The sequence below is a fragment of the Epinephelus lanceolatus genome, chromosome 8 (assembly GCF_041903045.1).
Source record: "Epinephelus lanceolatus isolate andai-2023 chromosome 8, ASM4190304v1, whole genome shotgun sequence".
Taxonomy (NCBI): domain Eukaryota; kingdom Metazoa; phylum Chordata; class Actinopteri; order Perciformes; family Serranidae; genus Epinephelus; species Epinephelus lanceolatus.
Window position 1 is genome coordinate 33,754,663 of NC_135741.1, and position 26,816 is coordinate 33,781,478.

Below are 26,816 nucleotides of genomic sequence, written 5' to 3' on the forward strand. Positions count from 1 at the left end.
AATCTGTCACCTATAGTGCTGATGCATGTGAAGGTTGTCAGATTATAGGATCTTTGACTACTGGCCAAAACAGCATTTGAAGACGTGTGCAAGCTTGTGCCTGCGATGACATACGTCAGGAAATAAAGCTAAGAGGGGTGGAGCTTCTCTTCTAGCACTGTTAATAATTTATGTTAATTGTGTGTTCATTTCAAAACCAATTAAATTAAACGTGTGAAGCAGCTTGTATTGATGAGGGAACACCCAATAAATCAAAGAAGGCGACTGCTCCCACATGTGTAATGTCCTGCATAATGAGCATGTTAGAGAGAGCTCTGACTTTATTCTCCCATTCTCCACCCCTGACTGACTACTACATTATTTATGAAGTAGGGATGTGCGCTGTGCTCTATCTCCTGGTGCACATTTCCTCTGCTGAAATGCAGCGAAGTACCAGCTGCTGCCTGCATGCTCGGTCCATTACGGTATTCCACAGCTATCTAGCAGTGGAGCAGAGAAGCTTGGTGGATGCAGAGATATAGAAGAGAGGGAGGAGAAGGGAAGCACAGATTGCTGTAAATTCAGACTTTAGCAGCAGCCTAATTTTCACCACAGCAAAGGTACTGTATCAACCCTTCTTTTCTCTTTTTACTCTCTTTCTTTAAAGCATGTCTGTAGTTGTCTTTTGTGAAATACTTAAGTTATAAGCACAGATTTCTTCTACAGTACTATTTCATGTGGAATGCTCAGTATATTGTGTCCAGCCACAGGACCTTTTGCCACCCGCCTCATCATGTTGAGGAAGGGCTCAGAGCTGCTGAAGGGAGACAGAGAGGTCCTCCTGGATCTGGACTATGAGGGTGAAGCACAAACCACAGACAGCTATGGGAGTCTGCAGAACGGGAGCTTCATCCCGCCGAGATATGTAAGTGCTATTTATGTTTTCTTTTCCTATAGAAATCACATTGAAAAATAACTGCACATTCACACAGCAGCTATAACCCTGCTGCTTTGCTCATCAAGTCGCACCTCACTGACTTCTCTGAGATGTTGCAGTGAGACATCCACAGATGTACAATAATGGTACCAGGCGCTGTTTGTCACTGGGGAAATCAAAATGTCTTGTGAGACGTAACTGCACTGAAAGATCGTTCTCAGTCATACTATAAAGAGCGAAATGATCTTTCTCTGTCTTGTCTTTCTGTAATTATTATTGCAAAGTGGAGGCTTTTATGATGCTGAGTAATGGCACAGGATCTAATGGGTTCAACTATTAAACTAATGTGCTATTCATATACAGAACACAGGATTTACATGCAGAGAAGTGAGCCAGCAGTTCCCACTTGTTTTGATTATAACTAAACTATATGGATGCTTTTAGCTTTCAGCCGCAGCTGCTGATGAAGATATGGCTGGAGATGATCCTATTTATATGCACTGTAATAGAAAAAGTAACCAGCCAGCTTCACAGCCGGGGAATTACTTCAGAGATGGAAGAACCAAAATCGGTACGCTCACATTGCATTAGTTCTCACAAGCTCAGTGATGGATGGACAAGCCAGTCCTTCATTTGTCTTTTTTATGGTTGATCTGGGTTAAGACTTTGTACTGGTGTGGGAGATTCGCTCGCGGAGGAAACGACGAGGGAAGGGGAAGAGTGAGGTGACGGGTGAGGAGGGGGAAGCAGCACCCACCGAGGAGAACAGCAGGTCTGAACGAAAGAGGGCACAGCTGGCACAGTGGCGGGAGAAGTTTGTTCAGAATCTGGAGAGTGCTGGATTGCTCATGGAAAAGGTGGTGTAGATCAGAATAAAGATTTTTCATCTTATTAATACGTTATAGTCCTACTCATTGTTTTGTTGACTTACCAATTCAAAATGTCTCCATGTTGCTTCTCATCTCTTTAGGAGGAAACATCGAATGAAAAGAAAACCATACATTTTCTGAAAATCAGCGCTCCATGGGATGTGTTGGTGTATTACGCTGAGGAGCTCTGTCAGAGAGCTCCACTGCAGGTCAGTGCAGCAGTTGATAATCAAATAAGTCTAATATGAAGTTATAATCCTGAGAGTTTTTATGGATGGCTCTGTCTGTCAGACAGACTGAAATATCTCAACAGCTATTAGATGGAATGCTTTGGCATTTGTACAGACATTCAAGATGGCCGTCCTCTGGGCTCTCCTAATGGTATTGGTGATCCTCTTGACCTTTCATCTAGTGCAGCGAGCTAGTCAAAGTTTTCAATTATCCTGTGAAATATTCCAATATGTACAAGATTATTTGCCATACTGGGACTTTAGTGATCCCTTGACTTCTCCTGTTGTGCCATCGTAAGGTTGACATTTTTGTATTTTGTACTATTGGATGATTTGCAACGTTATCTGGTACACATTGGTTTATGACCACATACCTGCAACACTAATTACATTCCCATCAGCTTTAGTCATACTTGTGTGTGTTTAGTGCTAATTAGTGTTTATCTGCATGCTTTCATTTACATGGTACCTGTTACACATCAGCATGGTAACATTGCAGTGAACTGAACTGCATTGAGCTTAATTGTCATTCTGTGCATTTTAGCATGGTGGCGTGCTGATTTTAGCATTTAGCTCAAAGCTCTGCTGTGCTAAAGTACAACTAGCATGGGTTTAGACTCTTAGTGTTGGTATTCTATCAGTCCCCAGTTTTATTTGTTTCTGGCATAATCCAACTTTCCTGAGTAAGGTTCAAATGTACCCCCGCACAAAGAATTTACAGGAAAAAATGCATGCGTCTATTGGTCATGATGTGAGTGACAAAAGCCAATAAAAAAGCAATAAGGAGTATTACTGCATCTGACGCCATAATTTTTTTAAATCTTTAAGCCTGAAACAGAATCCTCTCAGCTCACGGTTTGTTTGGCTGTTTTGTAAGTATAGACTGTATAAGTGATGTGAACGTAGCCATCATGATCAGAGTTTGGCATTTTTGCTGTTGCCGTCTCGTTTTTTTTGGAGCCAGAAGTGACCATGTTTGGACGAGAGGGTGAAGTTGTGGAGGGGGGGATCTGATGGAGAACCTGAGGATGCCACCGTGATAGCTACTTGTCGAACATAAACTAGCCACACCTTAAAGTATATTCTGCTTTATTGTCTATTTTACTCTAAATGGGACCACAGTTTACTAAATGAACATCGTTCGGTACTGAAGAAAACTTGAAACTAGCAATAGAGACCATAAACTCATTAGGAAAGTGTTAACTGGGGTAATAAACAAAGTGAAAAGTAGGTCCATCTTCACATAGAGTTCTTTTTGCAACCAGAGGAGTCACGTCCTGCTGGCCATTAGAAAGAATGCAGGTTTAAGGCAGTAATGCATTGGCTTCACTTTTTGGACCAGAAGGCTAAGTACAGTCTATGGTTGTAAACAGATACAAGTTGCTTTTTTTCTGTTGAATTACTGAGGGAAGAGTTGCTGAAGCTACATCTGCTGCCCCCAGTGGATGATTTAGAACGTTTTTAACAAAACTGTGGTATCTTTATCAGTAAAATGTACTTAACCACCAGTAACCACAAGTGTCACCACAGTCAAACTATAAGAATTGCAACCTTATATAAAAAGAGACAGAAATGTTCTTTACACTGACTGAATCTGTATTTGGTGTCCAGGCACAGCCAAATCTGGACTTAAACACATCTGCTCGGCTACTGAAAAGACTATGCATACCTAACGTATTGATGGAGTCCGTGCCAAACAGGCCGGTGGACTATTATACATGTGCCTTTCGCAAGTCCAAGATGAACAGGTGAGTTCTAATAAACATTGTTAAATAATAGGATCGATTAACATTGTATCACAGTATAAAGGTGTATTTTGGATGAATGAATGTCTCATCCACAGGTTCCTTGGCTGTGACAACCATGAAACCTACTTCACTAACACACAGAGACACCGTATTGTAAGTAACAGGAATTCCTCTGCAGTGCATTTGGTGACATTATCATCTCGTAAACTGAGAATTTGTGTATTTTTTCAGGTGTATGAGATTCTTGCCGGGACGGTGTACGGCAAGAGGAAAAGGGCTGAGGTTGGTGTGGACAGACTGGTAAATGAAGGGGTGTACACAGCAGCTTTCCCCCTACACGAGGTCAGATATTATCTATCTGCTCTTTAATCAGATGTAAAACTTGCGCAGTTTTCCCTCTCTAATCAAAAGGTTTATTTTTTGCCAAAGGGTCCTTTTCAGCTTCCAAAGTATGAGATTCGTCCCGACGAGTTGAACCAGAGGCAGATTCTTTACCACTACTGGGCCCGCTGGTTCAAATGGTACAAGTACCAACCACTGGACCACATCAGGGAGTACTTTGGAGAGAAGATTGCACTCTACTTTGCCTGGCTGGGTAAATATAGATTTTTACTCAGACACATTAGTTTCTGTGCCCTGAAATTAGTAGTTTGGAGAACAAACAGGCAGTTGTATTTTAAAAAGACCATGAGATGAGGATTTAATATTACATGCCCTCTAAATCTGTTATCTATTTTTCTGACATGAGAAGTTAATTTCATTATGTCTGAACAAAGAGGAAAGTGTCGCTCATTTCACATTGTCAACAGAAAATCTGAGGAAAAGCTTTAGACACGAAAACTATCATCATCAGCAGTAGACGTACGTCTCCAACCCGACCTCTTAATCAAGGACACTCCAGCATCAAACAGCAGTGTAATTGCACATCCCTGCATCAGCCAAGAGCTGCGGCCTAATGGAGCTTTATGTCTCTGCAGGTTTCTACACAGCCTGGCTGCTGCCGGCAGCTGTGGTTGGAACCCTGGTCTTTGTGTCTGGAGTCATGTCCATGGGTACCAACGCACCTGCGTGAGTCCACACGCTCCACAGAAAACATGTTTAATTGCATAACACAAAATAAATGAGATGGAGCAAGACAGAGTGTAGCATTAAGATGATTTGTTTAATGTATCAAGTAAATCTGGTCAAATCTTGGAGAGGAATGCACCAGTTTTACATTCATTATTGTATTAATACTGGTAGTACTAGTACTGCATTAGTAGTGATGATTCTGCTTTATTGAGCATTCTGATGCTTCATTAAAATGAGACTATGTAACTTTTCAAAAAGAAATCTTGCTCTTACAAATTAAAATTTGACTTCCTAAGCAATAAAACACACTCTAGCTCAGTTCAGTATAGTGTCAGTAATGTGTCATGTTATATCACGTCACAGATAAATGTTGCAGTGGTTGTATCACAAAAGTTAAAGCGATAACTAAACAGATTATACATCACCAGGTACTTGTTTGAGGTCTTATTGCACTCGCTGTCTCTCAGGTTGGCTTATGGCAATATCTTTAAAGCAAATGGCATTAAGATAATCTTTGGAAATGGAGGGAAATTCAATGTGCTATCAGTGTCATACTTTGATTTTTTACTTAACAACATAGATCCACTTGTGCCTCGATGAAAACAAACGGTGAATTGAGGATAATTTACATGGTGGAACTACTTCTCGGCAAGTAACAACTAGACACAGTGACTTTCTGGAGTCTTTTCAGCAGTGAGGTTGCCAGGTTTGGTGCCATCACGCCTGTGCAGAGAACTATAGCTAAATGCGCAGTCATGAGATTGTCTAAAGCAGCTACAAGGAACTTTCATTTTGTGCTGATTTTAGTTGCTTCTGTGGGCAAAAGTGGTCGTGTTTCCTGGCATAAAATCTGCATTTCCTATGAGCATGAGTCTCTTGACATAGAGGTCTTGATCTTGCTAGTACGTGCATTTGTTTTGAAAGTGAGTAAAAGAAAGATGCAGCCTACTTGCAGGATGCGCAGGGATGAGGTAATGTATCTATAAGTGGCTATGTAAGATTAATAACTGTAATGTAATGATGGTGAAAAGGCTTAGTTTTTGTACCGATCATACACCTTGGTTACAACTAACAGATCTGATTGGTTGGTAATAGTAATTTTGTTGAGTCACAGATGTAATTTCATATATTGATGTCAAACCACATCCTGCAGTTTAGACCTTTTACATACCTGTCTAAGAGGAAGAGGGCCAATTTATGATCGGTTTTGAATCCTTATAAATTTTAAAGTGCTCTCCATTTGTTGAATGAGCGACTGGGGTTTTACTCGTGTTTTCTGCCATGCTCTATCAAATTCTCCTCCCGCCTCCTGTTTACTGGCATTCACTACAAAACTTTGTCTGGGAAAATGAAAACATAGGCTCTTTCAGGGAGCGTGCAGTAAATTGTTTCATGTGATTTGCCAGTTAATCAGACCCAGCGACAGGGATTAAGCATAATTCTAAAATAGTTATGAAGTATTAAGAATAACTATACAACAGTTATATAAATAGTTAATACCCAGTCTTATTGCTGACAGTCTCGTTTGCTTATGTAGGTCATATAGAGGCATCTGTATTAAATTAAGACTTTTTTTAATAAGTTAAAAACGCATTATAGCGGCTTTAAGGGAAACTGGAATCACTCAGAAATTAAAATTCTACTAACACTCTCCCTCCCAAATTATGTAAAGCAAGCACAGTTTGAGATACAAATATACCAAAGCATCAAAGCACAGTCTGTCCTGCATGAAAACAAACCCCATAATTATTCAATCCACATGGGGTATGCCTGTGCCCAATTTATTATTTATTATTCATAATCACAGTGGACTCTGCTCTACCTACACAATATTGTGGAATCAATTTTCTTTCAGAGTAAGTGTACCTCCGAGTGTTTGTACCTCAATATTGCCTCACAGATTGTTTTGTGTTTACCGTTCTCTTTCTATGGCATCCTGCCATCATTCTATTTATGTGGCTATAAAGTAACAAGAAAGGTTAGGGAGAATGGACGATGAGGAGTCAATATCTCAGGAAAGGAACCAACCCTATGTCTCAGATTCATGAGGTTCATTAGTTCACACTGTAGATTAAAGCCATTGATTAGTGGAGACTGGATGGAAAGCAGCCTGCAGCAACAAACTGCAGCAATCTCATGTGATAATGGACAATTAGTGCAGCGTAATCTCCCCATTATATAATTAAGAAAGAAAGATGTCTCGTATTGAGTGCAGGCTTTATTTGTGCAGCATGTGTAGCCATGGTTTCAGTAACTCACTGCAGTAGCTCTCCCTGGCACAAGCTGGGAGACCAATTTCAACACCTTCCATCTGTTACCCTTTCTCAATCAATAGATCCTGGGTTTGTGCGCAAAGTGCATTACGGTTATTTCACCCAATCTCTTAACTCTCACACTGATAACTACGAGTATAGTTTCTGTCAAGTGTGCTCGGCCACCTCATACATCAAAATCTGAAAAAGCAGTCCTGGTTTGACAGCTTTGAAATGTGTTTTCTCAGTTGTAACTAATCTTTGTGTCTGTCAGCAGTGAAGAAATCTGTACCAGTGGAGCCAGTTATCTGATGTGTCCTCTCTGTAACACATGCAAGGCCTGGAACATGTCTGAAATCTGCACCATGGCCAAGGTAAGGAAACACATTTCACTAATCCAGCTTCTAACTGTAATGCAAATAGACTTCAGGGTTTGCATGGGTCCTCGAAATCCTTGTGAATTTGAGGGTAAAAATCAAGACCTTGAAAGTGTTTGAAAGAGTTAAAGACTTATATATATTTATAGATATGTCTTTCAATTGCTTGAGTTTATATGTATTGTGTAAGAACATCCTGTCTGCATGTGTGTCTCCTGCTGTTGCATCATTGATGTTTAATTGCATTCTGTAAGCTTCTGTAAAGCCTACTAGTTCTCACTATAAAAATTCTCACACTTATAACAGTAAATAACATTGATCCATGTCTCAAACTATGCCATCTTAGGTACTTGAATTTGAGGGAATTGAGCCTGGAAGGTCCTCAAAAAGTCCTTGATTTTGATGTTTCAGAAGGTGTGGGAACCCTGAGACTTAAAGTTGATGTACTTTCTGTATTGCAGTTGGGCTACTTATTTGACCACCCAGGCACAGTCCTCTTCAGTGTGTTCATGTCCTTCTGGGCCGTAACCTTCCTGGAGTACTGGAAGCGGAAGATGGCCACCTTGGCCCATCATTGGGACTGCATGGACTTCCATGAAGAAGAGGTCTTACAATCCATTTTTTCTTGTTCACTTTCTGTGTGAGTTTGACCACTGGGCAGTTTGATCGCTTTTGAAGGCCCAGACACACAAAACCAACTTCAGAGAACAAGCGGCGACGAAGCCGTCCCGCTGCTTTGCCTGACGTTAGCCTGTCTCAGCCAAAAAGCTGCACATGAACATGACGCAAAGACTGCAGCCGGCGGTCAACCAGCACAGGTCTTATGTGCCTGCATGAGATGAAATAACTCTCTACACCAGCAGATGACGTTCATCTGTAATCTTCATTCAAAAATAGAAACTGGAAGATCGTCTTGAAACTAGTTAGCCAGTTAGCACATTAACAGCACAATCCAATTTTGAAAGAACAAGAGCATATTTACTGTGCGCCAGCGAACGCCCACCAATGGCCCGACTTTGACCGTCAGCCGACCGTGAGCTTGGTGTGACAGGGCCATAACAGCTGTATAGTTAAGAGAATATCATATATCCAAGACGAAACAGACACGGGGTGGGACTCAAATTAGAAATCTGTCTGCTACTTCAGCACCACGAACAGCGCCATGGATTTATCAATACACAGCACAGACAGGCCACTGACATTACAGAGCCATGGTTAGGGTAAGAGATTCTAACAAACCTCAGTCAGATGAAGGATCAATTAGTCAGGCAGACTAGACTAACACATTCAACCTCTCTGCCCTGGCATTCACTCTTCTACCAGAGGATGGAGAGAGGGGGTGGCAGGTTAACAAGGGGGAGGCATTTTGGTCATTTTGCAACAAGAGGGATGGCGTGATATGAGACATGCTGGTTCTGAAGTGGCTGTGGGAAGACTGAACATGTAAGAGTCTGTCCATTCCTGATTGAAAGCTCTGTTTTCAATGTCTCTCTCTCTTTAGAACATGCTATGTCAAATTACTTCTCTCCGACTGTTGTCTTTTTTCTTGTCTGAGCAGCATCACGTGAGACGATTTAACGCATAGACTTGGTCTGTGAGTTTCCAGTTTCTAGGACACTGTCAAACGTAGTGCCGTCAAATGTTAATTTTTTAAGCTCCATCAAGTTTTGATAGTTTTGAGAGGTCCAGGTCTAAACAGGACAGTGTCTGGGTGCAGACCGCCTACCACCTATAACTGACCTTGGGGTGGATGGAAAAGGATGGGTGGAAACATTTTGGTCATTTTGTCCATTCCCCCTCAAATCACCTACTGAGTGTGACCATACTGGTCTCATGCATGTCATGATTAAGGGGCCAGCAATCCCATCAAAGTCCTACTCCAAACCCCACATCTTGAGACCCAGGCCTACAAGCCCATGTGAAGAGTGTGGGGTCCCTCAGGAGTGAGGTGCATCACCTCCTTTTGTGTCTCCAGAATTGAGCTGTGTCACTTTCTAATAGAACTTAACTTACCATGATTTAACATTGCTTGCAAAGTTGTTCTGCACTGGACTTTTTATGGCATTAACATAATGTTGTTTAACAGCTAAAAGCCAAACCCAGCTGCTTGCTAAATATTATTTATTGCAGTGTGTTGTATTGAAAACTAAATTTAAAAAAAAAAATGAATTGGCTAAATAAACAGGGATAAAATGATTGATGTTAGCTAAAGAGCAGGTGATGTTAGCCTGTTGGACAAGGTAGCCTAATGACTCTAGTCATTAGCTCAGGCCAGGATATTTATAATAAAATTAAATAAAACTGGAACCTCATTAGTGTGGTCAGTGTCAGTGTTTAGTGTGCATAAACACATATTGCTGTAAAAACTAATACATTTCAAAATAAGGTACAGTACTGCAATTAAAACCACATCACTTTGTGCAACAAGCTAATCTTTGACAGCTCATTAGCTGACTAATGGTTCACATAAGTTTGAGTCTAGATAGGTTATTTCCCTTTGAACATTTTATTTTACAGGAGTAAACAACACAGTAAAATGTGTACTGCGACCTTTTTGTGCTGTCTTGTTAAGGAAGTTAGGCACGTCACCTCTGGGGGACCTACTCCTTACCCATCAGGTCCTGACCTGAAGTCTGAAGCTGGACTTTTTTTCAGCAAACCAGTGAAGAGTTTGTCCGTTGATGCTAATGTCATCACTTTGTTCCCTCAGGAGCGTCCTCGTCCAGAGTTTGCAGCCACGGCCCCTACGATGGAGCCAAACCCAGTGACAGGGGTGAAAGAGCCCTACTTTCCTGAGAAGACCAGGTTGTCCCGCATGTTCACTGGCTCCATGGTGATCATTATGATGGTGAGACACAGTTTAAAGTGTTTTAAAGGCAGATGATGTTCTGTCTTTTCATGTTGGCATTGTTTCAGGTGAAGTATTTGGGATAACAGCACATTCTTTCCTTTGCAAGACATTGGTTTACTGGTATCATTACTTATATACGAGTCTCAGATTCGCTGTCAAATATCAGCAACTTCTAATCTGATGAATACAGTGCAGTATGATTATTGTGATGAATTACTTCACCTGTTTTTAATGGAATTAATCACATCAAGTATGAACAGATGTATTCTCTTTTCCTTATTCTTGCAATCATTGTCATCATACTTAGTTTCAGTAAAGAGTCTCAGTGTCTTTTGAGCTTTTACTTTTGTGATGCTGAGGAGAAAGAGAGGTGGGGTTCACACCTGTGTACTATTCCACTGAATCCTGCAGTGGTAACTGAACCTTCCTCTAATAATGAATCCAGGTCATTTGCCCACAGGGCAGGATATGATCTGATAATCTCAGCCGTGTACACCGTATGCTCAGTCTCAGGATTAACTTGTTCTTGGCCAGTGATCTGAGGATCAGTTTCCCCCACCCTTTTCCTGACAGTGATGATGGAGGTGGGAAATTGAAAATGCTACCATGGCACAAACACAGTCTGTGAAGGCAGACTGCATAAAGTAGTGTCTGTGACCACTTACAGGAAAGCAAAACAAGAAGAGTGACTCAGAGTGAAGCCTATCCAGTCGAGTAGCTTTCCTTTTTACTGTCAGCCAGCTCTGTTATAGATGATGATGGCTGTGCTTGATTTTGCTGCGATGTAGCCAGGATTGGAAATTAACTTTCTGGCTTCCTGCCACTGTGGCTGGAAGATTCTACCAGCCTCTCAGTAGATTACCATTTTTTTTTGGTTTTTATTTTTGGCTGGTGAGTGAAGAAAATCACATAGCAGCCATCTGCCTATTTTACTAGAACTGGCTGTTGGCTGGTCCTGATTTCCAACCCTGGATGTGATCAATTATTGCAAGGACTGCAATGATGAGTCAATTAATTGGCAACTACTTTGTGGACTGAATAATTGTCACTTTTTCAGCAAAAATTCAAACATTGCTGGTGTTATGTTTCTTAAATGTGAGAATCTGGGGCACCCAGTAACTTACCTGGTAGAGCAGGTGCATCATGTACAAAGGCAGTGTCCTTGCTGCAACACCCGTGGGTTGAATTCTGACCAGCAGCCCTCTGCTGCATGCTGTCCCCAAATGAAGGCGAAAAAAGACTTAAAAATAATCTTTAAAAAATTTTGACACTTTTCTGGGAAATTCCATTTTAAAATTGACATGTTATCAACAATTTCTTTTAATGATTTTTAGTCGCATTTTTTAGAATCATTTTAACTTATGTAAAGTGTCTTTGCATACCCTGAAAAGTGCATAAATTACTGAGATGTTGTTCATATGTTCAGAATTTGTGTATTTTGTTTTACCTCATAAAATTCGGCGAGGTAAAAACAAATAGATCCTTGCACCAAAGAGCTGCCATTAGAAGGATATGAATGCTATGTAGCATTTCAAGCCAGCAACTCATCTCCAGACTACTTTTTGTTTTATAGTTTTTTGTTTTTATTTTATATTGTTTTAATTTCTTTTTACTGTTTTTTATATTACTTCATAAAACCCAGCAGCTGTAATGTTTATCCCTGTGTCTTCCCTCTCAGCTGTGTGTGGTGATGATCTTCCTGGTGACAGTGGTCATGTGCCGCGGTATCATCAGTGTGATGATGTTCCATACTGGGAGCCCGGTCCTGCGTACAGAGGTATATCAGAGTTGGATATCTGCAGAGGATGTGTGGATTGAATTTGTTGTGTTTCTAATATTTTGCGTTATTCAAAAGCAGTGTAATAACAACAACATGCATAAGCTATAGCTGTACATCAGCTCCGTTGTCCCCTTAGAGTGTATGTGTGTGTGTTTTCGTGCATACTTTTAGTCGTGCGTGTGTTTGTGTGTGTGTGTGTGTGTGTGTGTGTGTGTGTGTGTGTGTGTGTGTGTGAACTCCTCCTCAGGCAGGGACTATAGCCAACATCTCCAGCAGTATTGTGAATCTGGGCCTTATCCTGCTGATGGGCCGGGTCTACACTGCATTAGCTGAGCAGCTCACTAAATGGGGTAAGAATCAATACTGCTCTCAACACCTCAAACCTCAATGCTGTATATTGATATCAGCCACTCACTGGATCTCCACTAACTAAAAGATGAGACTCCTCAAAGAGCACATGTTGTCTTGAATTCATTCCCAGCATCTGGAGTAAAAAAAAGTCTTTCAGTGAGGGCAACAAACAGACATTGTAGTGACACTGTAGAAATTGTTGAGACATTTTGGCATCTTTCAGTGTCCTGCAGCATCTGGACCACTGGGTGATATATACACAAATAATGACATAGTTATAAGAGCCATGATGGTTAGTCACTGAAGGAACCTGTGATAATATTTCCAGATTTAGGCTCCTGAAACAGGAAACTGTCTTTAGCCTCAGTCTCATGAAGACACAAACAACATCAGCTCAATTATTCTCTACAAACTAGCATTGTTAAATATATTGATTTATCGATACGTATCAGTACTGAATATTCAAAACAGTTTCAATACTCATTTACTAGCTGCACTGTTTCCCTCTTATTTGTAAGGTTTACTACAGTCATTCTGCTTAAAAAGTCGTGGTTGAAATGTTATAGCCTTATTGTATTTATCTTTAGGTACAAATTTTAAATTGTACGCCCTCAATGTAAATTTTCCCTGTGGACTCAAAATGGATTTGAATATCAATACTTTTTATTGTATCGAAGTTAGAAATGCCAGTATTGGAACAATGCTACTTCAGACTGTTAAATTTAGGTTTTATTGACTAGTTTTAAATATCCAGTGAGTCAACATGTATTACGTTACCTTTTATATCTAGTACTGTTACCTCAGTTAGATTTTAACCAAGACGTGGTCATGCTACCATGCTAACACTGTCTAACAAGCAAATTAGCACAAAAAACAAGGCAAACCCTGATTGAAATGTCATTAGTTTTTTGGATATTTGGTCATAAGTAAATTACAAATTGAAATTTAGACTTGATGGCGCTAGATGAAAAGTCAAAGAATCATTACAAAGAGTTATTACAATTGATCCTGTGAGGAACTGTGGGTGGCAATTTGCCTACAAACACTCAGCACTCAGGAAATAAACACACAAAAAGCATTGATGGGTTGAAGGAAAATAATATCATATTCAGAATATTCTAGAGAGAGATACCTGAGTTTCAGAACCAGAATCTCCCCGTCTCTCTCCAGGGTGAGAGAGTAACTGGTTAGCTTTCATTATTACAGCAGGACGTTGTAGTCCTCCATAACTGGTTTCCAACTGCTTACATAAGGTATTGACCTTTACCAAAAATAGCATGCAACACACTGTCACCAAAAAGACAGGATAAGCGGTACGTCTCTATTAAGCAGATTCTTCACCATCATGCTTATACCACGTCACATGTTCCATCATGGCCTTCTGACTTGAGCAAATTCAGGACTCCTGAAAAAAGGGTCAAATGTCAAGCTCTTTCAAGTGGACCTCCAACATACATGAGACCTGATTCTGAGTGAGAAAATTGGCATATCTGTCTGAACTAGAGACAGTTATTTTCATTTATTATTGTTTCCCCTTTGTGTTCAGTTCAGTATTCATCAAAATTTGCTTTCATTTTTTAATTCAGCCAACAATTTGTTGTGTTTTAGCTGCAGGGGCGGAGCGTACAGAGCTAACCCAGAGGGGACGGGGCATTTAGTCCTATGTAGGGGCATTATGCAACTATGCTGCACTAATTATCAAGCCATTTGAAAAAATAGAATGCTTAAAAATCTGTACATCATTTAGGAAAAGCAAGGAAGTTGCCAAGGAACACACATCTCATTTTGTATCTAATCAATTTCATTAAGGTAGAGTAGGAATTTGGCATTAACAGCATTACTAATAGAAAAGTACCTTTGGAACTTTTGCTCTATTGATTTGCTGGTACAGTCAGAAAGACTTTAGGGAAATGAAACGAAGTTTAAAAGTATTTTAAAAACCTAAAAGGTTTGGGGCTTTTGAGAAAACATTTGGGACTGTAGCCTCATTTATCACAAGTAATATTGTTGTCGCCATATTCAACAGCCCTACTTTGCAGTTCGTATGATTATTGGTTCGGCTGACATTTCTCTTGATCAGACAGAGGAAAGGAAACAGATATTTTTTCAGGTTAATTAGTGGCTGCTTGATACGGTTTACACTTGTTTTGTCCATTTTACTCTGTGTGCTACTTTGGAGGATAATTCCAGTTTATTTCTTGGCTGTTAAGATAACAATTTTCATCATGCTATTGCTGAGAAATCTGAGCATGGCAACACTCGTACACAGGTTTTAAGCAAACCCCTTCTCCGGCAAACAACATCAAACAGTAACACTGTTACTGCCACTTACTGTCATTATTACTATCACTTTGATGTCTTTAACACTGTGTGTACGTGTTTTCTCTGTTGCAGAGATGCACAGAACACAAACCCAGTATGACAATGCCTTCATCTTCAAGGTCTTCATCTTCCAGTTTGTCAATTTCTATTCCTCCCCCTTCTATGTGGCTTTCTTTAAAGGAAGGTGAGACACGAATCACAGTCATACACAGAAACTATTGGAAAGTGAAGAGAATTTTGTGCCATATAAAGTTTTAACTGTCTTACCTCTCTGTGTGGGTAGGTTTGTGGGTTACCCCACCAACTATGGGACCTTGTTTGGAATGAGAAATGAAGATGTGAGTCTTTAATTTACCAGTAAATGTCAAAGGGAGGACTAACTCCCTACTATTGTATTTTTGTTCAAGTATGAAAAACATGTGCTGCTCTTCTGTGTCATACCTGTGTGTTTTTGTGTGTCTTCACACTTTGCAGTGTGGTCCCGGGGGTTGCCTTATTGAATTGGCTGAGCAACTCTTCATCATCATGGTGGGAAAGCAACTCATCAACAACATCCAGGAGTTCATTATCCCGTATGTTTACCTTAATCTCCAACATTATTAAGTTTCCTTGCCTCACTTTGCCTCTTGGAGCTTATAAGAGGTTTTCTCAACCAGACAGGAGTACAATTTTGTTAATTTAAACATGAACATAAAATTTGATTGCAAAGAAAATGGCTCTCCTCAGCTTGAATTCATAAAATTAAATCAGAACTGTCAAAAAGATTTAGAAACAGAATAAATAGGAGTTAACATAATACAAACATTTGATATTTGTGTTATAACAAGACTGCATGAAGTCCATCATCACTTTTTTTTAGTGTACATCACATTGTCATTGTTTTTTAAGGTGTTGCATCAGACGGCTCTGCATCCTGATTGCAGCTCTGTTATTTTGGTGCAGTAAAGCTCATTGCTCTACCTCTGCAGCACTGGCACACTGAGTGTGTGTGGGTGCGTGTGGGTGTGTATGTCTCCAGACACAGCACACCAGACAACAGGGTAGAATCAGGTTTCAGAGGGCTTTAGTAAACAAAATAATATAGCAGAATGCCAGGTTGCTCCTTGAGCTTTTGACTGTTAGTGGCACTGAGATCCAGTGTTTCCCTCATTTCAATGGTAAAGCTGCTCACCTGTGAAACAAAATACAACTCCTTAAATGAAATCAAATTATCTGAAACTTACCACAGACTGTAAACTGCTTTCTTGCTTTCTTTTGTTAAACTTGTTTCTTGACCTACTTGTAGGGTGTTATGGTTAGTCATTCATGGCAAATGCCCTGTTGCACACCGCTTGTTTTAAATGAAGTGGGCAGAGTGAAATTAAGGCTACACGGGGCCCTTTTTTATCGTAGATCTCTATGCCCAAACCCAAATAGTGACGTCTCATGCAGCTGCTGTTAGATTAATTAAGAGATTGTTTATCGCTTAGTGTGCAATTTTGCAGCCAAGTTTGTTCTGCTCGTCAGAATGCTTTGTGGTTTCTATTATCTGTACTGTATCTGCGTCCCAATTCAGTGCCTCAATCCTTTGAAGGACTCACCCCTCGAGGTTTGTCCTACTGATGACCCACTGGCAAGGCTCAAAGGTGCCGTCAGCGATTCTAATCTAATATACTTTTTGTCAGATTCAGCAAATACCTCCTCAGGGTTCACTAGTCTTTTCTAATTAAAAAAAAAATCTAGTGTTTATACACAACCGTGGCTCTGCTCGTGGCTCTTTGGATCAGCACACTTGTCCCAGTCGTACTTGTTTGCTCCATATCTCAGGATGGCTGCCACTGAGGAAGAGAAAGTGAAACCAGTCAAGCACCCCATTAGTGTCATCCCTAAATTCTATGAGACTGTGTGCTGTGTCAGTGATTGCATGAAAGTAGCCATATGCTACAGATTTTTTGACACAAACAGTGTTTTGAGGCAGATGTGTGTTACAGCAGAGCGGGAATGAATTACTAAGATGCTAGTTGCAAAACCACAATAGAACCATCTGCAACTGCGTTTGAAGGTTTGAGCCTCAGGGACTTGTTACTCTGACAACAGCTCCAAACAAATCCAGCTTTTAAGGAATTAAAAACCCAAACTCATGGTAAATCATTAACACAGAAATGAAGCTGGCAGTTAACCATGTAATATGAAAAGTGTGAGATATACTTTGTATTCAGGGTGTGAAAAAGGACTGCAGTATATTATAATAATGACAGAACTATGTCAACAAAAATGAAAGTCAATGTTAAAGCACGAGCATGACCTCTGACCTCCCCGTGGTGAATCTAAGTTCTATATTCCCAGTACTATCTTAACTATCGTCATTTTTTATTCCATATTCACAAGCTCTGTGTCTCTACTCTGACAGTAAAGTGAAGGCCTGGCGCCAGAAAAGAACTTTGGCCAAGGTGCTGGGGGATAAGGCATCCCATGAGCCTCAGCGCTGGGAGGAAGACTACCAGCTGGTGGAGTGCGAAGGCCTGTTCGAAGAGTACCTGGAGATGGGCAAGTGTCCGCAACTGTACCTTAAGTACACTGTGATTCAAATGTTATATACAGTATGATGAACATTATGTAGAAAAGTATAATGTCTGACATTTAAATTGCTGTCTCACTGTGCAAATAAAAAATGACTCATTGTGCTGCAGTGCTCCAGTTTGGGTTCATCACCATCTTCGTGGCAGCGTTCCCCCTCGCTCCGCTCTTCGCCCTCCTCAACAACTGGGTGGAAATCCGTCTGGATGCCCACAAGTTTGTGTGCGAGTACCGCCGGCCGGTGGCTGAGCGCGCCCAGAACATCGGAGTCTGGTTCAACATACTGGAAGCCCTGTCACACCTATCTGTCATCGCCAATGTGAGTCGATATTGAAAATGCCACCCACACCGGACTGGATGCAAATCTCTTTCCTAACACATTATCTTTTGCCATTCTTCTCTTTGCCATCTGCAGGCTTTCCTAATAGCCTTCACATCAGATTTTTTACCTCGTCTGCTCTACCAGTACAAGTTCGGTAATGATCTCAATGGATACGTCAATTTCACCCTGGCTTACGCCCCACTTAACTACAGCGAATACCCCATGTGCAGGTATACTGTTTGCAGATTTTCTTAATAAATGTATCTAACTCTTTGTATTGAATTCCATACTTTGCCTTTTAAATACGTTTAAGTGTTTTTGCAAAATCCTTAAAAAGTTTCAGTTTTAATATTGCTGAATTCAGATCACAGACTTGACCAACAGAGGGCGGCATTACTGATGTTTAACATATTGCTCAGTTTGGTCTCGTGCTGCTGCTGCTGCATATCATGCACACCAGCCATTGCAGTATGTTCTGCAGTAACTCTGTATTTCATTTTATTTTAGATATAAAGCGTACAGAGACAACAATGGAAACTACACACTGTTCTACTGGGAGCTTCTCGCCGTCAGACTTGGCTTTATCATTGCTTTCGAGGTATGAAGGGAGCTGCTTTGTCTCTCTGTTTGTTCATTTCTTTTCTTCCGCCTGCCAGATTTTATTCATTTTTTATCTTTCAGCTGCATCTCTATCCCCAGCTGTGCCTCTGTTCCCAGGTGCTTGAAGGACTGACAATTTAACTCTCTCTTAGTGTGTGTTTTAGTGTTTCCATCTTATGCAATGCTCTCTCTTATCAGTAATTCGTGTAATTTTATAGCTAGTATGTCATTTTACCAAATCTCCTTTCTTTGACACTTACTCACTTTTTCTGTCTTTGCTGTTTTTTCACCATCCCATTACTTTGCTCAGCATCTACCTCAGGCCCCATCTCTCTTTTAAAGTTTGTATTTATTCATTTGCATCCATTTCATCCCTGTCTCCCTCTATATATCTAGCACTGTTCCAGACTTCTGAGAGGCTGTGTGCATCTTCTGTTTGTTCAGCAATTCCTTCTCCTGCTCTTCATTATAGTTGTTTACATTTATATTTCTGGCATTCGCAACATAAACCTCAGCTCATAAATCACTAAAACTTCCGCACAACTAGAATCAAAGTATATGTTGAGTTTTCATTACTGTCAACAAATACCATAAAAAGACAAAACAAACGGTGCTTTTTCAATCTCCCCATTCAGTCTGTAGCACTCAGCTCATTCCTTCCTACCAAGCATGTAGAGCTTGGTCACATATATAGTTGAAATCATTTTAAAGGCTCGATAATTTACTAAAACAGCTGGGCACTGTCGTTTTTATGCAACAGTACTTAAACAGGAGGTAATAGTGGATTTGTTAGGGAGTATTTCAGCCACGTATTAATACACATTTGGTGGTCTAGTGAGTGTTTTTGGCTGCAGGACGATGGATGTGGAGCTCAAAATAAGTCGCAGCGGTGGTTCTTAAAGTAATGAAGAAAAATGGTCACCCGATATAACGTTGCAGCTTATCGATGTGTTCGTAATAGTTTTTGGACAACAGTGGAGCTTTATGGCAGGGATTCTGCAGTGGAGTAGAGAGAGGAAATCATTTGATAAACCAATATTGAACCAGGCGTGTTTGATAAAGAAATCTTTACTTGAGGATCATAAATCAGAGTTTTTAGCCACATCTTGTGACTTTTCATCAGTGGATGGACCTTGCTCGGTTGTCATGTAGACATTTCAGGGGAAAATTTCTAAATGGTCTAACTGAGGATTCCTTTGTCAAACTAGTATTTTCAAGGTCAAGGTCACCCCAGAGCTCAAACACAAGATGTTGCCGTCCACATCTTTACAGATGGTTTCTAACTGCTTGAGTGCTCTGAGTTCAAACTTCAGATCCTGGGACAGGAGAGGCTGTGTTCTTCAATCTGATGAGAAACTGAAAGGCCTTGCTGTACACATGTCTTCCCTCCTCCAGCATGTGGTGTTCTTTGTCCTGCGAGCCATTGACTGGATCGTGCCCGACGTCCCTGAATCCCTGGAGCTGAAGATTAAGAGGGAGCGCTACCTGGCCAAGCAGGCTCTGGCTGAAAACCAGGAGGCTCTGTTGGTGAGTCGAGGCCGAGGGGCCGCCCCTGCCAGTCCAGGCAACTCCAGCCCAGGTCAGTAGAACATGGGACACACACACACAATGCAGTGCAAGACACATTCATAAAACTCACACTGTAGTTACCGAATTGAATATTTAGGGCAAGAGCAGGACTCTTAGGGTTCTAGATCAGGGGTCCTTCGATGTTTTAATCCCAGAGAAATATGAGGCTGTTTTTGATTAAAATTACTCCAAGACAATGATAGCATTTAAAGGAACACTTCACCCCCAAATGAGCATTTGTATATACATAACTCATCCTGTGTTATGTTGAATATGTAAAGAAAACTTTGTTTCCATCCAGGTGACCAGTGCAACACTGGACCAGCAGAGTCCACAGGTTACCTACGGTGTTAAACCTGTCACTGTTGATTCTCATAAATAAATTCCAGATTTTAAAGGCTTTTAAAAGCTCACCGACCCATGCACACACACCTCCACAGAGCGTTTGCAAAGCACCTGCGGCTCGACTAGCTGTTATAAACTCGCTACAGTGCACGCAACAACATGATCATTAAAGGTAATCTGAGTGGGATCTGAGCCAAATATGTCAGTGTCAGATGAATTTCATTACCTCAGTAGACCTTATGGGTTGTTGGCATGGTTCATAATTTCCTCTGTTAACACAGTTGTCCATGTTTAATGTAAAAGTTTGACAGAAATTAGATCAATTAATGAAAAAGCTTGCCTTCAAGCAGGAAGTAAACAGGAAGCAGCAGAGCAGTACAAATACATCTGCATATCAAACACAGCCTGTACATTCACATTGTTTGTGGAGACAGTGGAGACAGTCCCATACAGTGTATTTTCACCCTCGCCTGTGTGTGTGTGTCCCTGTGCTCTGACCCATGCTGTTGTGATGTGTTTCATGTAGTGCATGTTGCTGGATGAGGACAGGTGAGTACACAACACGTAAGTAAATGGCATTCTGGAGAAGGATGATATTATTTCAGTCATCATAGCAGAATTGATCAAATTAAAATGGACGTAACACATTCAGTACTTTGGTATTTTTCAACCTGGACCATATTTTCCCATGTTTTTATGTCTAATTAATGAATGAGAACAAAATAGTAAAATAGTAAAATCATTTTTGTTTTAACCTGAAACAGCCCCAAAATTGCTATCGCCAAACTCACCAGACACCAGACAAAAACAGTAGTTTTATCATTGCAAAACACACTTCATCCAACATCCACAGAAACAAAATAAAGCTCAAAAACTGTCTTGGTTCGTCTTTTAACTGTGCCAACAAGAACCAACTCTGGTTTGGTTGGAATAAAACCTTAATTTACAAGTTAGGTGTGAAACTAGGCTGACATTATACACGCTAAAATTGCTCTTTATTTAAACGTGTCTGGTTGCTTTGACAACACCCATTTCAGAGCTGTTTCTGGTTAACCCCAAAAAGTATCTTAATCTTTAACAAAACCATCTATTTCTGTAGGGAACCTTTCCACAATGTTGTTAGAATGTTGTTATAGACACTTATAATAACAATCTGAACCTGTCAATGGCTGCTGGCAGAAAACATGGAAAAAAAAGGCCCAGGTTGACAAATGCAGAAGTTACCCTTTAATTCATGAAACCTTAAATACATACAGCACTACAGCACAATAACACTTATTATTGTTTCTCAATATAACTATATTATTGACTGATAGATGTGATGAATACATACATAAGTCAACAGAATATCTGTAAAGACAGGGTCCAGTGATGGACAGGGTCCCTGCTAGGAATTATAGTCACAGTTTATGGTGTTACAGCTGTTGTTAGAGGGCTCACAAATAGTAATAGCGCCCCCTGTCTCTCTGTTTTTGAGCTGGTTGATGTTACCGAGAAGTGGAGAAATGCAGAGTGACTGTATACAAGCTGAGAGAAGAATGTTGTAGCTGCTCGACTAGGGCTGGGTGATACAGGGGGAATCCATATCCCAGTATTTAAAGGAGCATTATTTCAGTACTGCATAATAAATGTAATAGGTTAAATTATTAAATTCATGTTTAATGCTGTTACCCGTGTTCCGCTTTATATTTTATTACACACTCTTCCAATGTTTTGTTACAGTTTTGCTTGGAAATCAGTTATTTTGAAAGCATAATTTTGTAAAACAATGAGGCAGCCCAGCCCTATGCTCGACATAGACTACAAGTAGGCACAAAACTTGAGGTAATCAACTACAACTACAACTACAACTACGGCCTCGCCAGTCTAAGTTATCTCACGTCTGTCTGTGTCAACTATGGAGTTAGAGATAGGACATCACCAGCTAGCTTAGCATAAAGACTAGAGGCAGCTAGTCTGGCTACATCTCCTTAATACTTTCTGAGTTTTGTGAGGTTTTCTACCTGACTCTTCATAAAGTATCTCCTCCTCTCCCCATGTGCTACCGCAGCTCATTTTATGTTGCGTTGTTTATGGACAAACTGAATCCTACACTGTACATTTACTACCACATGACAACTTTACTGCTAATTTCTCCTCTGCTCCAACCGCCAACACCTGTCTGCTTTGAGCGCAGCCACTGTCACTCTCTCTGTCAGTAAACCACACATATACACACACACACTGCGCACTGAGGTGCTACACTACTCTTATCACAAGATAGCCTATCCAAACTTCCTGTAATCGATCCAAAAGTCCAGACCATCCCATATTGTTTTCATGCCAGAAACAAAAACAAATCATGGTACAGTTTGATTCAGACAGAGACCAGTTCTTTTCATCTGTCCAGCGAGCTTCAGAGGTTCTGCTCGGTGTGTTTTTGAACTTTGGTCTAAACCAGGCTAGCTGTTTCACCCTTTTTCCAGGCTTTATGCTATGCTAGGCCAACCACATCCAGACCGTAGCTTTGTACTTAACACACAGACATGACCTTGACATTAATCTAATCTCTAGTCTCATTCTTGGACAGAACACAAATCAGCATATTTACCAAAATGTTTTAAGATTCTCAGTAATTGAAACATTATCTTTTATAGCTGGTGTCATTTAATATATGATAGTAGCAGCCAGATGTAATTCAGTAGCATGTTGCAACAGAGATTGTCTGTCTGCTTTTTTTCCCTCTCCATACCTCTCACTGTAGTCGGTCTGACAGAACTAATTCTCTCTTCTGTCTCTCTGCTCCTTCCCCATTCCATATGTGTCCAAACCCAACTGCACTGCCTCCCCTGAAGGAAGCGACGCGTCCTTTAGAATCATGAGTTAGGACTCCAGTGTGGAAAACGAGTGGTTTGAGGGGATGTTGGAGGAATAAAAGACGCTCCTTCACATCTGGAAGAACATCAATGAACTCTTTTCTGGGTGGATTACGGTTTCTGCACTGGGATTCTGTTTTTATTTTACTAATGTGCATACTGCTATGCATACATTATGATTAGCAGGTGTGTAATTGAAGCTGAACTCAACCCAAACTTAGTTCACCCATCTTTTCATTTGGAGAACACAGTAAGTCATCATTTTCAGGCTGACACACTGAAAGTCTATTACTTTTATTCATACTAGGTCTATACAAATGACATCTTCATATGTTCCAAATCTGAAAAGGATCCACAACTTTCCTATCCAAACTGGGTTCTGACCCTACAGCAACTGGTCTCCAGCCTGAGTGGGCCCTAAAGAAGCAGAACAAAAACACATTGAAAAATGTGATTATGGTTATATATTGTAAGCCTGCATCAGTCTCTCTTTTTTTATCTCGGCAGAAATGTAAAATTACTGCATAATTACACATATAAATGAATAGTGAAATGTATCAGGCCCTGCTTGTTTGGGGAAACACTCTCAAACTAATAGGCACAATATCTTCCATAATGAAGCCACATCCATGTAGTTGTAATAGTTCAAGTGGCTAGCTAAAGTTGCAGCATGAACGGTTAACATTGTCAGACTGTTTTCAGGTTCTGTTGGGTCCAGTTAGAATTTCACACAGACCTGACACGTGCAACAATTTGTGTCAGACCCACCTTGAGGGTGACCCATGACCCAATAGTATTACGTTGATGTTTTTTTTTTTTTTTTATGACACAAACTAGTAACTTAATTCCCCCCTGAAAGACTTGGTTTTGCTGACCTCCTGTGGTTTTCACCTTGATGCAGTGATGTACAGGTGTACTCCAGGACCCTGTTACATCACTGTTGGGTGTGGTTGTGGATGCAGAAGAATACACACACAACCACACCCATTACTGAAGCTGGGTGTGGCCAGAGGTGAAACTTTCAACCACGGAGAGCAATGAAACACCTCTATTCAGCCAACTGTTAGGTTACTCTTTAAAGGGGCATTCCAGTGATTTATTCCCCTGGCTAAGTCCTGGTGCAGGTCAAACTTTGAAAATGATTGCTCTTACATTTCCTATTATACAATGTCTTTTGTAGAGTTAAGTAAGTAAAACGGTGGATCATTTTCTGCTTTGAAACTCTCAAAAAATATCAGGAACTGAGGGGTGTCAACACCCAAGGCACATCTCAATAAGAAACATCCAATTACTGACCTTTTTTTTTTTGACTGATAACCTAATCTGCCGCTTAAATGAATTCACTCCGGACCACTTTTGGCTAAATTTGTCAACTATGGCTTATACTTAGAGTCATCCGCCAAGTTGAAATGACTCAAACTGATGGCCATAACAAAAGCCTTTACCGTATGCTCACATTGTCCAGGACATTAATGTGACACTTTGTGTTTTAATGTTGATATTATATAACATTACAGGTATTATTAAAACAAATATTTGCAACCCCTCCCTCTTCACAACTTAATTAGACTCTCCCTGCTTGGTAAATTTGTTCAGTATGTATTTTGAACTCCATCCGTAGTCTTCAACCACCACCCCAACTGCCTCGTGACGTGGACTGCTTCCTTCTTTATTCCTTCTTTATTCCTTTCAGCGCAGTGGTCACATGACCACAACCTTCTTGATTATGTGGGTTGTACACAAATTGTGTAGTATTACTTTTCTTATGTATATGTACAGACAGTGCATAAGAATAGCCCAAGTGCTCCCCATCACACTCTGTCTGCTAGTAATTGAGTTATTACTAAAAAAAATTCATAATTATGTTGTGGTGACACATACTGACTGTCTAGAATACTAGTCCATACCCATTGGTAGCTTTGTCACCTTCTACTTATGCCAATCCTCAATGCCTATGTGCAGTTTCACATAGATTGACCACGTCAGTGAGTAGAAAAACGTGGGACAGACAGAATGACTGACTGACAGAATGACACACTAACAGTTTCCGTGATTATGTACACCATACCATACCATGACTTAGTCATACCAAAAATTAGGGGGAAAAAAAACATTGGGCCACAGGGGGAGCCACAGTGATTGGTCGCATTTTAGCCATTTTTAAGCATTTTTCTGTTGTTATAGCGCCACCCAGTTGCCAGTTAGAGTTAAATTTCTCCAGTCACCTTGAGGCGTCCTGTTCTACATATCTACCAAGGTTAGTAAAAATTAATATGGCGGTTAGGCCTAGATAATAAATTAGCTCTCTAGCGCCCCCATTTTGTTTGATGGGGTCAGTAATGGAGGGGTCCCCTCAGATTATGTGTGGTCATATGCCTACAAAGTTGCGTGGTGATGGGTGAAACCCTTGAGATGTTATACACCTTTATGTGATGAGCCACGCCCTCCGCAATATTCATTGCCTTATAGAAGCTCAGTTTTAGTAAGTTTTCCAACTTTTGCCAAGAGGGAACTTTAGATATTGGTCCCTAGATTATGTTCACTGAGTTTCATGCAGATCGGTCAAACTTCCTAGGAAGAGATCGATTTGAAGTGTTTTTCAAAAAATTCAAAATGGCAGAAAATCTATATAACTGGAAGTTATGGGTTCTTGAGGCAAATGTGTTCCTCATGAGGAGAGGCATCTCTCTGCAAAGTTTCATGTCTCTACGACATATGGGGCATGAGATATACCCATTCAAAGTTTGCAATTTCAATCGGTTGCTATAGCGCCCCCCTTTGGCCAATTGATGTAATATTGCTTCATTCTTATCCTCCCATGACCCTCTACCACTGTGCCAAATTTCACATGGATTGACCAAGTCAATGAGGAGAAAAATGTGGAACAGACACACACCCACAGATAGTTTTCGTCATTATATACTAAGATGTTCAGAGATGGGGTTTTTTTTTTTGTTTTTGAGGTAATGAAACTACATTTATGGACCACGCAGGACTCGCAGAGAGGTGGTCGGGGTGGATGGCGGTCATTCAAAGTGCAGGACTGTGACACCAGAATCCCGGGTTTACGCCCAGTGTCCTGTCTGTCAGGTATAGGCAACAAGAGCACTTTGGATAAGGTTCAGAAAAGATCCTGATTTCAGTCATAGGTCAATTAAAAGTGGAATAATTAAAATAAAAACATACTTTCTAGGAGACACAGCTGCTCTCATCATAAGTAAATTGATCTTAATGTGTAAAGTCAGTGGAGTGCCCCTGTAAGTTTACATTTTGGTTATTTTCTTCATGATGATGGTCAAAGTGCACCTACCTTTTCACACTAGCTGATACTGTAAGATGTCAAAGAACCTTTGTCCTGTTAATTTATAAAAGGCTTTGACTATGCGCTGTTATTATCACAGATTGTCTGTTGTCTTCACTGTGCTGAAGAACATCTGCAAACATCTACACCCTCATCTGCAATGTATGCAATGTACATACACATATACTGTACATGTTTACTGTCCCTGGATGCTGAGCATGTCCGACTTTTCTACCTGAACGCTCTGCAGAGTTTCATGTGAAGGATTTCTGAGCGTTGCTGCTGTAAGATACTGTAAACAGGAGTGAACTAGTACCTCAGTATAGGACATATTTTGTGTGTGAGATGTTTTGCATTTAAGACCTTTTAGACCAAAATAAATGTAGTTTGATGAATGCATTTGTCTCCTCAGCGTGGGATTCTGAAATGCTGATGTGTCCACTGGGAGATCCTGTTCTCACTGTGCTGTAGGGATGTACTTTATGTTATCACGCATTTCCA

General features: G+C 40.5%; 1 protein-coding gene across 2 annotated transcripts; it reads left to right on the plus strand.

Annotated features, from left to right (window-relative positions):
• Positions 1–93: 93 nt before the first annotated feature.
• Positions 94–26,714, plus strand: ano11 (anoctamin 11). Of its 2 annotated transcripts, none has more exons than XM_078170209.1 (24): positions 94–599; positions 744–904; positions 1,361–1,487; positions 1,580–1,773; positions 1,887–1,994; positions 3,627–3,763; positions 3,859–3,916; positions 3,995–4,105; positions 4,193–4,358; positions 4,741–4,831; positions 7,364–7,460; positions 7,925–8,068; positions 10,174–10,311; positions 11,993–12,091; positions 12,342–12,444; positions 14,840–14,951; positions 15,051–15,105; positions 15,242–15,339; positions 17,157–17,293; positions 17,437–17,642; positions 17,739–17,875; positions 18,153–18,243; positions 19,641–19,772; positions 22,994–26,714. In XM_078170209.1, exons 2-24 carry the CDS (start codon positions 773–775, stop codon positions 23,018–23,020), a joined length of 2,700 nt encoding a protein of 899 aa, XP_078026335.1. In that variant the 5' UTR covers positions 94–599; positions 744–772; the 3' UTR covers positions 23,021–26,714. The 2 variants fall into 2 exon arrangements, with proteins under 2 accessions (XP_078026335.1, XP_033484140.2); XM_033628249.2 differs by having other exon boundaries at positions 95–599; positions 19,641–19,824.
• Positions 26,715–26,816: the final 102 nt, after the last annotated feature.

What these genes read in the sequence shown, in the direction of transcription:
- ano11 (XM_033628249.2), top strand. Translation starts at nt 773, where the DNA reads ATGTTGAGGAAGGGCTCAGAGCTGCTGAAGGGAGACAGAGAGGTCCTC. An exon ending in CAGCTTTCCCCCTACACGAG is followed by an intron (nt 4,106 to 4,192) that starts GTCAGATATTAT and finishes TTTTTGCCAAAG; the next exon opens with GGTCCTTTTCAGCTTCCAAA. An exon ending in CGAAGAGTACCTGGAGATGG is followed by an intron (nt 17,294 to 17,436) that starts GCAAGTGTCCGC and finishes ATTGTGCTGCAG; the next exon opens with TGCTCCAGTTTGGGTTCATC.